The sequence below is a fragment of the Mizuhopecten yessoensis genome, unplaced genomic scaffold (assembly GCF_002113885.1).
Source record: "Mizuhopecten yessoensis strain PY_sf001 unplaced genomic scaffold, ASM211388v2 scaffold10343, whole genome shotgun sequence".
Lineage (NCBI taxonomy): Eukaryota > Metazoa > Mollusca > Bivalvia > Pectinida > Pectinidae > Mizuhopecten > Mizuhopecten yessoensis.
In genome coordinates, this window is record NW_018408499.1 from 124,780 (window position 1) to 138,466 (window position 13,687).

At 36.6% G+C, this 13,687-nt stretch overlaps 2 protein-coding genes across 2 annotated transcripts in view; one reads left to right on the forward strand and one right to left on the reverse strand.

Annotated features, from left to right (window-relative positions):
• Nucleotides 1–4,501: 4,501 nt before the first annotated feature.
• LOC110460257 lies at nt 4,502–5,924 on the reverse strand. Its single transcript, XM_021513074.1, has 2 exons — nt 4,889–5,924; nt 4,502–4,548 (listed from the first exon to the last, which is right to left on the reverse strand). The coding sequence occupies exons 1-2, from the start codon at nt 5,922–5,924 to the stop codon at nt 4,502–4,504; spliced, it is 1,083 nt and encodes a 360-aa protein (XP_021368749.1).
• The window catches only part of LOC110460254 (serum paraoxonase/arylesterase 1-like), a 46,055-nt gene continuing 37,446 nt past the window's right edge, over nt 5,079–13,687 (forward strand). Inside the window, exon 1 of the mRNA XM_021513072.1 lies at nt 5,079–5,466. The gene's annotated coding sequence lies outside the window, so the exon portion shown is untranslated. The remainder of the gene's footprint in view (nt 5,467–13,687) is intronic.

The window sequence follows — 13,687 nt, forward strand, 5'->3', positions numbered from 1 at the left end:
GAACCTTACGATTCCTCCACCTATATAGATATCATGTATGTATTTTTGTTACCTACTATGTATCCCTTCTTAGAAACCCTATATCCCCTTCCCAAACCCTTGCTTAACAATCATATGCCAGCCATGGATGTATTCTTGCCGGATCACAGACTCGGGTGCCTTTTGAAACAGCTCCAGATCTTAATCTTTGTCATTTTTGACAATGGGTAAGTTCTCTCTTGTTTCAATATCAAGGGCACTTGAGTCTGTTCATTTACTTTCATCATGTGTTTCATCCCTATATTTATATCGCCAGGTATGTATGCTGCCAAAACAATGCCACCCTTACCTAAACAACAGCCTAATAACTTTAATATTAAGTAGTTATGTAGATTGGAATAAGCTATCATGTATATACATTATCATGCTCATGTTATTGACAGTATCGTCTGATATAGAGGAAAACCCTGGTCCCTTAGGAAATCTAGATATTGTCCATTTGAATTCTCGATCTATACGTACTAAAACTGACTTAATTGAAGCTGAACTAAATAACAATGACATTATTTGTATCACTGAGTCGCATCTTAAACCTGAAATCCCAAACAGTGATATTATTATTGATTCTCATTCGATAAATCTTCATAGAAAAGACAGACTTAATAGACAGGGAGGTGGTGTACTGGTTTATTATAAAGATTCTGTTTTAACCAAAAAGAGACATGATCTTGAAATAGATGATACTGAGCTACTATGGTTGGAAGTAACTATCAATAAACATACATTTTTATTAGGCTGTCTATACAGGCCTCCTGATTCAAATGTTGAATTTTGAACGAAACTTGATGGCATACTTGAAAAAGCATCAGACCTTTCTCTAGATATTTTATTAGTAGGGGACATTAATGTTAATCTTCTTTCTCTTCAACCAACTTCCCACCAATCAAGACTTCTTTCTAAATTTAACTTATACAATCTAATAAATGAACCCACACGTATTACACCAGAAAGCTCTAGTTGCATCGACTTTGTATTTACAAATAATAGAAATATTATTAGAGGTACACATGTAGGCGATCCATTTTGTAGTGATCATTCTCCAGTACATATTAGTATATCATATTGTGTATTTAAGCAAAACTCTTATATAAAGAAAATCTGGCAATATGACGCTGCTGATTTTAATCAAATGAATGAATGTCTACTAAATATGGATTGGCAACAACTAGCTAACCAATCCGATTCGAATGAATTTAGTATCATCATAAATAATGCAATCACCGAGCAGATGGAAAGATATACACCATGTAAAACTATTACAGTAAGACCAAATGATAAATCTTGGATGAACCATAATATCAGAACTAAAATGAGGCAAAGAAATAGAATTCATAAAAAGGCAAAAGTAACCAATAATCCCGATCACTGGACGCGCTTTAGAATAATTAGGAATGAAGTAATCAGCCTTATTCGAGAAGCAAAATCTAATTTCATTGTTAAACTTCAAAATTCTCTTGATGATAAAAATATACCCCCTGATAAATGGTGGAAAATAGCTAAAACCATTTTAAAATTTAACAATAAGTCATCCACTATTCCCCCCCTGGAATCAAATGGTGAATTTTTTTATCACCCGAGTGAAAAAGCTGCCTGTCTAAATAAATACTTCACTTCTATCTCATCTTCATCTAACAACCTTGAACTTCCTGATGATGTAATTGTGGAACTTCCTTACTCCATATCAAATATTCAAATAACTAGTCAGGATGTCAAAGATCAGTTAGAAAACATGAATGAAAAAAAACCATCTGGACCTGATGGCTTAGTTCCTAAAGTTGTTAAAAAGTTAACACCATCTCTTATTCTGCCACTTAAACTATTATTTAACAAAACTTTAGACTCTAGTCTTCTGCCAAATTCCTGGAAAATGACCAATGTTAATGCTATTTTCAAAGGCAGTGGCTCTAGGAGTAATACTGCTAACTATAGACCAATTTCTATTACCTCTTGTATTTGTAAACTTATTGAAAAGATTTTATTTAAATACCTATACAACTATCTTATATCAAATAACATTTTATCGAACAATCAGTCCGGCTTTAGACCCGGTGACTCCACTGTAAACCAACTATTATCTATTTATCATGAAATATCAAAAAATTTAGACACAGGTAAAGAAGTTAGGTTTGTATTTTGTGATATAAGCAAGGCCTTTGATAGGGTTTGGCATACAGGTCTTGTTAAAAAATTAAGTAATTATGGAATCAAAGGTAAATTATTATCTTGGATCCATAATTACCTTTCTGACAGGAATCAACGAGTAAGTACTGAAGGTTTCTATTCCCCATACTTAACTGTTAATGCAGGAGTCCCCCAGGGATCAGTTCTGGGTCCATTATTATTTTTATTATATATAAATGACATTACTGATCTTGTTTCAAGTAAAGTAAAACTCTTTGCTGATGATACCTCTCTATATGTCATTGTTGATAACAATCCTGATCAGTCTGCACAACTTCTTACAGATGATTTAAAACATATTAGTGAATGGGCTAAACTATGGGATGTAAATTTCAATCCAACAAAAACAAAATCTGTATTATTCTCCAGGAAAAAAGAAGTTGCTTTACCACCAATTTTATTTCAAAATGATGTAATTTCTAATGAATCCACTCATAAACACTTAGGTGTAACTCTTAATGAAAATGGTACCTGGGAATCCCATATACAAACTATTTATGAAAAAGCATATACTAGAATAAATATACTACGCTGTTTGAAATATAAACTTAGCAGAGAAACTCTTATAAAAATATATTTTGCATTCATAAGACCTTTACTTGAATATGCTGATGTAATTTGGAATAATTGTACAACCCAACTAAAAAAATTACTAGAATCTATCCACCTGGAAGCAGCAAGAATTATAACAGGGCTGAGAAGAGGAACATCACATCACTTACTTTATAGGGAATTAGGGTGGGAACCATTAGAAATTCGTCGGAAAAATCATCAATTGATATTAATGTACAAAATACTACATGGCCATGCACCTTTATACTTGCAAGAATCAATCATCCCTTTTATTAACAATAATGAAGCAAATATACATTCATTGCGTAGAAATAGAATATTTAGCCCTCCACTCTGTAGATCAAACAACTACTATCATAGTTTTTTTCCTTCAATGCTCCGCGAGTTTAATAAACTCTCACCTACTACAGTACAAGCAACCTCCCTTAACATTTTTAAGAAACTTATAAACATGTCAAATATCAGTGAAGAGGAAGATGTGAGCGTTTCAAATGTATTCAAAAATAAAGGATCAAGGAAGGGTAATATCATACTTTGTCAACTTAGAAATGGATGTAGCAACTTAAATTTTGACCTATATATTGATCATTTAAAAGATAATCCTGTGTGTTCTTGTGATTTAAACCATGAAACTGTCTCACATTTTTTTCTTCACTGTCCTCTGTTTTCAGTCCAAAGAGCATTACTAAAAAATGAACTTGAACTTATTGGAAACCATAACCATTTTCATCTCACCAACTTACTATATGGCTGTCAAACATGTAACGAAGGTGTAAATATGGAAATTCTTAGCTCTATCCTAAAATATATAGTTAAAACTAAAAGATTTGTTGAATATCGAGTATAATACCAGGCAACTTGACACATTTTGAGTTAATATATATACACATGTATATATATTTGTAGATAATAACACTTATTTATAAAAACAACATCCATTCGTACAGGAGTGCATCTCTGGCTGGTTATCGTGATATTGTTATGCTTTCCTTTTATATTCTCCCATACTACTTATATCTTTAATTTTTAGTGTACATACTTTAGATCTGCAATTTTTCCATATATGTACTCAAATGCATTACTGTGAATTATACCGCAATAATATTTACTATGGATCCTGTACAGTGTTCAGTTGAAGACCTAAACGTAACACAAGGACTGTGCGGTCTTCAATCTGATATTAAAGCTTGTATACTACATGTATATGCGGTCTATAACCAATATATATATATATATTTTACCTACATTGTATATTGCAGACCAAATCTAATTAATACACTATTCTATGGGAGTTATCCCCCTTCCCCCACCCACACCATATTTTATATAATAACCTCTTAATTATGTAAATATCTAATTAGATTTACAAACGTTAATTTTTGACAGTAAGCAAAATCTTATTATTATAAAATCAATCCATTATGTCCATATACCTACCATCAATGGAGAGGACTTATATAGGCTATAAGCCTGTTGTCCAATCCTTTTGACAGTGTAACATTCTTCTATGTCAATAAAATATGTTGAAATCAAAAAAAAAAAATATTTGTTATATCACTAATAAGATAATAACGAAGGATGATAGAGGTGTATATTTATTTCAAATTACAATATGCTCTATCTCAACACAGAGGTCTTTAACATAGGAGAGCAGAAGTGTATGTATTTCTGATGCCTCTCTCGTCAACATGAGTAAAGTACCATATAATTACCTCCCGGTGTCTTTCTGTTCTGGTCTTCCCTCAGCTGAAGCTTCTGTAAAACAAACGACATGTAACATGTATTAGGTACGCCAAGCAAGGTACATTAAAACCGTTTGATAGTGATCAAGTATACCTATTTTCATATAGCAGGAGTCAGACACGTTCAGTAATATGCCTACTGGTGGGAGGAATTTATAACCATGCCTATACAAACGTTAAATAAATATCTTTCTATTCAGACTGGTAGCGTCTAGTGTCTACATGCTGATTAATGATTTAGTCTTTAACCATGGCCCGGGAACAAAATAAAAACCAAAGGGGTAATATACAAGGAATCTCACTATTAAGTTTCAACGATTTAGAATATAGATATATATACCAAAAACATTTACCTTTTTTAACCGGTCGTGCCTTTTCGACATCTATGTTTATTACTGGTAGTTCCACTTTGCCCTCAAAAGCAAACCCCTGTATCAAGTGCTGACCTTCGGTTGTAGGTGTCCACGCTGCTCTACACTGACCTCCATACCGTTTTACACAATGTGTATCTAAGGCGTTTCCATTTGGTGGTTTGATCCTGACCAATATGTCAACGTTGTCATCAACCAAGAGATTCTTGTCGTGATCAAACAGCTGGACATGGATATCGTTTCTCTTGTTTACTTCTGGATCAGCATCATGCACGTTGACTATGGTGTTTGGGGGGAAGAGTGAACTAGTTGCAACACTGCCTAAGGTTTGCACGAAGCTTGAAAAAATGGTGGCCATATTTTGTTTGATGTATTCCATGTGTGCTGTTTGGAAAGGTATGTGCTCCGTTTCCTGGTTTAGCATGACATGAAACTTGTTTCGAATGGTTGGTGCTATAATGAGGAATCCAGCAGGGTTTTCAGAACTTAATGACTGCTCAAGGAATTTACAGTCGGTCCGCATACAGTCGATGTAAGAGGAAAGAGATTCAGCCTGCTCTGTAAGTACCTTTCGTTTCTGTTCTGACTTTTCTTTGATCAATCCTCGCTGGTCTTGTCTTCGTCTCTCCAGCAGCTCCGCACATATGTTGAAGGCTACATTAAGCTCCTCTTCCGACTTCTTCTCATTATGTATAAGCTTTCGTATTGTTCCGTTCACATTCTGAGCAATAAGGGTTGCTTCGTCGACCTTGTTTTGTAAAGATCTGGATAGCTCCAATAGTTGAGCCTTTTCTGTGCCATACACATCAGTAATTCCTTTAACTGTATGCTCTTTTTTGTCGCTGTGGTTTAAGACATAACAACTATTGCATATCGGAGATGCACAATTCTTTCCGGAACAATAGTAAAGCAACTTTTCCTCTGTATGGATCTCGCAGTACTGTTGATGGACATACCGTGATACGGTGTCTGCATTGCCAGGTTTCTGCTGTAGATCAAAAACTGTATGCCTTCCCATTACTTTTTACACTGTGTAATGGGCTTCAAGGCACTTTATGCAAAAAAAACTAGAGCAGTCCTGACATCTATGTGATGCTATTTCGTGTTTGTCACAAACTTCACACTCGACAGTTGAGACGCTAGTAACTGCCCGAACAAAGTCTAAAAGATCCCATCTTGTTCTATCTACTGGAACACTTTCGAGGTTGGCAATTTTATGTTCTATCTTGCATATGGAGCAAGAAACATTATCGTTTTTATAAGTATTTGATAGACATATGTTGCAGAATGTATGAAGACAAGGAAGAAGTCTGGGTTTTCGGTCTGTTTCATCATACTCGTTCATGCAGATTGAACATTCCAGAAAATCCTTTTTAAGTTTTTTGATTTTCTCAACTTCATCGACATAATTTTCCGCCATTGCATCTGCAAGGAAGAATTTTAGTATTACATAATTCTGATTCCATGTCTAAATGCAGATTTATAATATATGCCTGAATATATATAACATTTAGTAAACGTAATACATCCGACATTACAAATGCATCTTGAGCAATGTTGATGTAATTGTCTCTGTAAGTCGCATGAAGCGATCCTCGGAATTAACTCAGCCCTTTTCGTAGGTCAACCACAATAATTTCTTGCAAGTAGACAAACTGACGCAAAGCTGATTTTTACGAATAGAACACGCATTCTCAGTTACAATGAATTATTTGTTGATGTGAAACCACGTAAATAAAAACAAGAGGCCCAAGGGCCTTAGCGGTCACCTGAGTTATATCATAGGTACTGGTAGCTTTATTTTATTGTTTAGATGTGATGAGGAAATCAGAATGTAAACTAAGTGAAATACAATACTTGTCATGTCATCAATGGATAAGAATTTGAAAATATTGGTAAATGTTCCCTTTGGGGCCCCACCCTAGCTCCTGGGGATGGGGCAGGAATCCTAATTTTACAAAGTAAAACTCTCATTTACCCAAGATGATTCTGACTAAGTTTGAGCAATTTTCTGCTGAAAATGGATAAAATATATACCGAAAAGTGTTATTTCCCTATATAAACTATAGTAAACTTTACCCCCTCCCCAAGGGAGAACGGATAGCTCGGGGGTCCTGAAATTTACAATTTAAGTAAAGCCCCTGATGATCTTTCTTTCCACGTAGAGAAAATCACTGTAGTACCTCTGAGTCTGGAGAAGAAGATTTTTGAAATATTGATTAATTTTCCCTTTGGGGCCCCGCCCTGGCCCCAGGGGTCGGGGTAGGAATCTCAATTTTACAATTTGAAACCATCTACCTCCAAGGATAATTCTCACCAAGTAAAAATAATTTCCTACAGAAAGTTGTCAAAATATACCCAAAAGTGTTATTTCCCTATATAAACTATAGTAAACTTTACCCCCTCCCCAAGGGAGAACGGATAGCTCGGGGGTCCTGAAATTTACAATTTAAGTAAAGCCCCTGATGATCTTTCTTTCCACGTAGAGAAAATCACTGTAGTACCTCTGAGTCTGGAGAAGAAGATTTTTGAAATATTGATTAATTTTCCCTTTGGGGCCCCGCCCTGGCCCCAGGGGTCGGGGTAGGAATCTCAATTTTACAATTTGAAACCATCTACCTCCAAGGATAATTCTCACCAAGTAAAAATAATTTCCTACAGAAAGTTGTCAAAATATACCCAAAAGTGTTATTTCCCTATATAAACTATAGTAAACTTTACCCCCTCCCCAAGGGAGAACGGATAGCTCGGGGGTCCTGAAATTTACAATTTAAGTAAAGCCCCTGATGATCTTTCTTTCCACGTAGAGAAAATCACTGTAGTACCTCTGAGTCTGGAGAAGAAGATTTTTGAAATATTGATTAATTTTCCCTTTGGGGCCCCGCCCTGGCCCCAGGGGTCGGGGTAGGAATCTCAATTTTACAATTTGAAACCATCTACCTCCAAGGATAATTCTCACCAAGTAAAAATAATTTCCTACAGAAAGTTGTCAAAATATACCCAAAAGTGTTATTTCCCTATATAAACTATAGTAAACTTTACCCCCTCCCCAAGGGAGAACGGATAGCTCGGGGGTCCTGAAATTTAAAATTTAAGTAGAGCCCCTGAGGATCTTTCTTTCCACGTAGAGAAAATCACTGTAGTACCTCTTAGTCTGGAGAAGAAGATTTTTGAAATATTGGTTAATTTTCCCTTTCGGGCCCCGCCCTGGCCCCAGGGGTTGGGGTAGGAATCCCAATTTTACAATTTTGAAGCCTCATCTACCAAGGATGATTCTGACCAAGTTTGGAAAAAATCCATCCACTGGTTCTTGAGAAGAAGTTGAAAATGTAAAAGTTTACGCACGACGCACGACGCACGAAGGACGACGACGGACGAAAAGCGATTAAAATAGGTCACTTGAGCAAAGCTCAGGTGACCTAAAAAGGATCATAAGCGGTTTAGCGTGTTTATTGTATTGACATTATACAAACCTAAATCTAAATGCCAGTCTTTGTATTGACAGTACACAAACCCTAACCTTAACACCAGTCGTACTGTTGACAGTACACACGTCAAAACCTTAACACCAGTCATACTATTGACAGTACACACATCTAAACCTTAACACCATTCGTAATATTTACAGTACAAAACCCATAACCCTAACACCAGTCGTACTATTGACAATACATACACCTTAACCTTAACACCATTCGTAATATTTACAGTAAAAAACCCTAACCTTAACACCAGTAGTTCTTTTGACAATTCATACACCTAAACCGTAACACATGTCGTATTATTGACAGTACACACACCTCAACCCTAATAGCAGTCTAATTATTAACAGTAAACACACCAAAACCTTAAACCAGTTGTCAATTGACAGAACATACACTCAAACCTTACCACCTGTCGTACTATTAACTACACACACCCAAATCTTAACACCAGTCGTACTATTGACAGTACATTCACCTAGACCTTAACACCATTTGTACTATTGAGATTACACACACCCAAACCTTAACATCAGTCGTACTATTGACAGCACACAAACCCTTACCTTTACAAGAGTCGCACCATTGACAGTACATAAAACCTAAACCTAAACACCAGTCGTACTTTTGACAATACACAAAACCCAAACCTTAACACCAGTCGTTTTATTGACAGTACCCAAAACTCAAACCTTAACATCAGTCGTACTATTGACATTACACACACGCAAACCTAAACACCATTCGTATTATTGAAAGTACACAAAAACCAAACTTACACACCAGTCGTATCATTACCACTTACACACTCCAAAACCTTAACATCAATCCTACTGTTGACAGTACACACACCAAACTTTTAACACCAGTCATGCTATTAACAGTACACACACACCCAAACCTGAACATCAGTCGTACGTTTGACAGTACACACACACCCAAACCTGAACATCAGTCGTACGTTTGACAGTACACACACCCAGAACATTACAGCAGTCGTTCTCTCGAAAATAAACAAACCTTAACCTTAACACATGTCGTACTTTTAACAGTACACAAAAACTCGTCCATTAACATCAGACGTAATACCGACAGTACAAACACCAAACCCTTAACACAAGTCGTACTTTTGACAATACACAAAACCCTAACCTTAGCACCAGTCGTATTATTGAAAAGTCACAAACCCAAACCTTAACACCAGTCGTACTATTGACAATACAAAAACTCTAACCTTATCACCTGTCGTATTATTGACTGTACACACACAAAAACCTTAACCCCAGTCGTATTATTGAAAATTCACAGCCCAAACCTTAACACCAGTCGTATTATTGAAAATTCACAAAACCTAACCTTAACACCTGTCGTATTATTGACAACACACAGACCTAAACCTTAGCACATATACTTTTTACGGTACATAAACCCAAGCCTGAACATTTGTTTGCGGTATACAAATATAAACCTACAAACCAGTGTTACTTTTTACATTGCAGAAAACATGAATAATGTATACTTAATCGGTATTACTTACTTATATCATAGGTTTATCGGCCAAAGAGAATTCTTTGTCAAACTGATCGTATGGGTGTCATGTAGATAAAAAAGGGGCTGCGTAACTGTGTTGTGATAACCTATTAATATAACAAAAGGCGCAGGTGGTAGTACCCACAGTTTTTACCTAATACAAACGGAAGGGGAAGACATATTGTAACTTCACACATACAGAAACTAAGAGACAAATATAGCATAACTTCAAACATACATAAGCTAAGAGGACGATATGTCATAACTTCACACATAAATAAGCAAAGAAGACGATATGTCATAACTTCACACATATAGAGGCTAAGAGGACGGTATATCATAACTTCACACATACAGAGGCTAAGAGGACGGTATGTCATAACTTCACACATATAGAGGCTAAGAGGACGGTATGTCATAACTTCACATATACAGAGGCCAAGAGGACGATGTGTCATAACTTCACACATATAGAGGCTAAGAGGACGGTATATCATAACTTCACACATACAGAGGCCAAGAGGACGATATCTGCTAGGAGTACGATATGTCATAACTTCACACATACAGAGGCTAGGAGTACGATATGTCATAACTTCACACGTACAGAGGCTTAGAGGACGATATGTCATAACTTCACTCATACAGAGGCTAGGAGTACGATATGTCATAACTTCACACATAAATAAGCTAAAAGGACGATATGTCATATCTTCACACATAAATAAGCTAAAAGGACGATATGCCATAACTTCACAAATAAATATGCAAAGAAGACGATATGTCATAACTTCACACATATAGAGGCTAAGAGGACGGTATGTCATAACTTCACACATATAGAGGCTAAGAGGACGGTATGTCATAACTTCACACATATAGAGGCTAAGAGGACGGTATATCATAACTTCACACATACAGAGGCCAAGAGGACGCTATCTCATAACTTCCCGCATATAGAGGCTAAGAGGAAGATATGTCATAACTTCACAAATACAGAGGCTAAGAGGACGATATCTCATAACTTCACACATAAATAAGCAAAGAAGACGATATGTCATAACTTCACACATACAGAGGCTTAGAGGACGATATGTCATAACTTCACTCATACAGAGGCTAGGAGTACGATATGTCATAACTTCACACGTACAGAGGCTTAGAGGACGATATGTCATAACTTCACTCATACAGAGGCTAGGAGTACGATATGTCATAACTTCACACATAAATAAGCTAAAAGGACGATATGCCATAACTTCACACATAAATATGCAAGGAAGACGATATGTCATAACTTCACACATACAGATATGTCATAACTTCACACATACGGAGGACAAGAGGACGATATGTCATAACTTCACACATATAGAGGCTAAGAGGACGGTATATCATAACTTCACACATACAGAGGCTAAGAGGACGATATGGCATAACTTCACACATACAGAGGCTAAGAGGACGATGTGTCATAACTTCACAAATACAGAGGCCAAGAGGACGATATGTCATAACTTCACACATAAATAAGCAAAGAAGACGATATGTCATAACTTCACACATACGGAGGCCAAGAGGACGATATGTCATAACTTCACACATAAATAAGCTAAAAGGACGATATGTCATAACTTCACACATAAATAAGCTAAAAGGACGATATGTCATAACTTCACACATAAATAAGCAAAGAAGACGATATGTCATAACTTCACATATACAGAGGCCAAGAGGACGATGTGTCATAACTTCACACATATAGAGGCTAAGAGGACGGTATGTCATAACTTCACACATACAGAGGCCAAGAGGACGATATCTGCTAGGAGTACGATATGTCATAACTTCACACATACAGAGGCTAGGAGGACGATATGTCATAACTTCACACATACATAAGCTAGGAGTACGATATGTCATAACTTCACACATACAGAGGCTAGGAGGACGATATGTCATAACTTCACACATACAGAGGCCAAGAGGACGATATCTGCTAGGAGTACGATATGTCATAACTTCACACATACAGAGGCTTAGAGGACGATATGTCATAACTTCACTCATACAGAGGCTAGGAGTACGATATGTCATAACTTCACACATAAATAAGCTAAAAGGACGATATGTCATATCTTCACACATAAATAAGCTAAAAGGACGATATGTCATAACTTCACACATAAATAAGCTAAAAGGACGATATGTCATATCTTCACACATAAATAAGCTAAAAGGACGATATGTCATAACTTCACACATACATAAGCTAGGAGTACGATATGTCATAACTTCACACATACAGAGGCTAGGAGTACGATATGTCATAACTTCACACATACATAAGCTAGGAGTACGATATGTCATAACTTCACACATACAGAGGCTAAGAGGACGATATGGCATAACTTCACACATACAGAGGCTAAGAGGACGATATGGCATAACTTCAAAAATACAGAGGCTAAGAGGACGATATGGCATAACTTCACACATACAGAGGCTAAGAGGACGGTATATCATAACTTCACACATACAGAGGCTAAGAGGAAGATATGTCATAACTTCACACATACAGAGGCTAAGAGGACGATATGTCATAATTTCACACATACACAAGGTAAGAGGACGATATGTCATTACTTCACAAATACAGAGGCCAAAAGGACGATATGTCATAACTTCACAAATACAGAGGCTAAGAGGACGATATCTCATAACTTCACACATAAATAAGCAAAGAAGACGATATGTCATAACTTCACACATACAGAGGCCAAGAGGACGATATCTGCTAGGAGTACGATATGTCATAACTTCACACATACAGAGGCTTAGAGGACGATATGTCATAACTTCACTCATACAGAGGCTAGGAGTACGATATGTCATAACTTCACACATACATAAGCTAGGAGTACGATATGTCATAACTTCACACATAAATAAGCTAAGAGGACGATATGTCATAACTTCACACATACAGAGGCTAAGAGGAAGATATGTCATAAATTCACACATACCGAGGCTAAGAGGACGACAAGTCATAACTTCACAAATAAATAGGCTAAGAGGACGATATGTCATAACTTCACACATACAGAGGCTAAGAAGACGATATGTCATAACTTCACACATATAGAGGCTAAGAGGACGGAATGTCATAACTTCACAAATACAGAAGCTAAGAAGACGATATGTCATAACTTCACACATACAGAGGCTAAGAGGACGATATGGCATAACTTCAAAAATACAGAGGCTAAGAGGACGATATGGCATAACTTCACTCATGCAGAGGCTAAGGAATGTCATAACTTCACACATACAGCGGCTAAGAGGACGATATGTCATAACTTCACAAATACAGAGGCTAAGAGGACGATATGTCATAACTTCACAAATACAGAGGCGAAGAGGACGATGTGTCATAACTTCACACATACAGAGGCTAAGAAGACGATATGTCATAACTTCACACATACAGAGGCTAAGAGGACGATATGTCATTACTTTACAAATACAGAGGCTAAGAGGACGATATGTCATAACTTCACACATACAGAGGCCAAGAGGACGATGTGTCATAACTTCACACATACAGAGGCTAGGAGTACGATATGTCATAACTTCACACATACAGAGGCTAATAGGAAGATATGTCATAATTTCACACATACACAAGCTAAGAGGACGAAATGTCATTACTTCACAAATACAGAGGCTAAGAGGACGATATGTCATAACTTCACACATACAGAGGCTA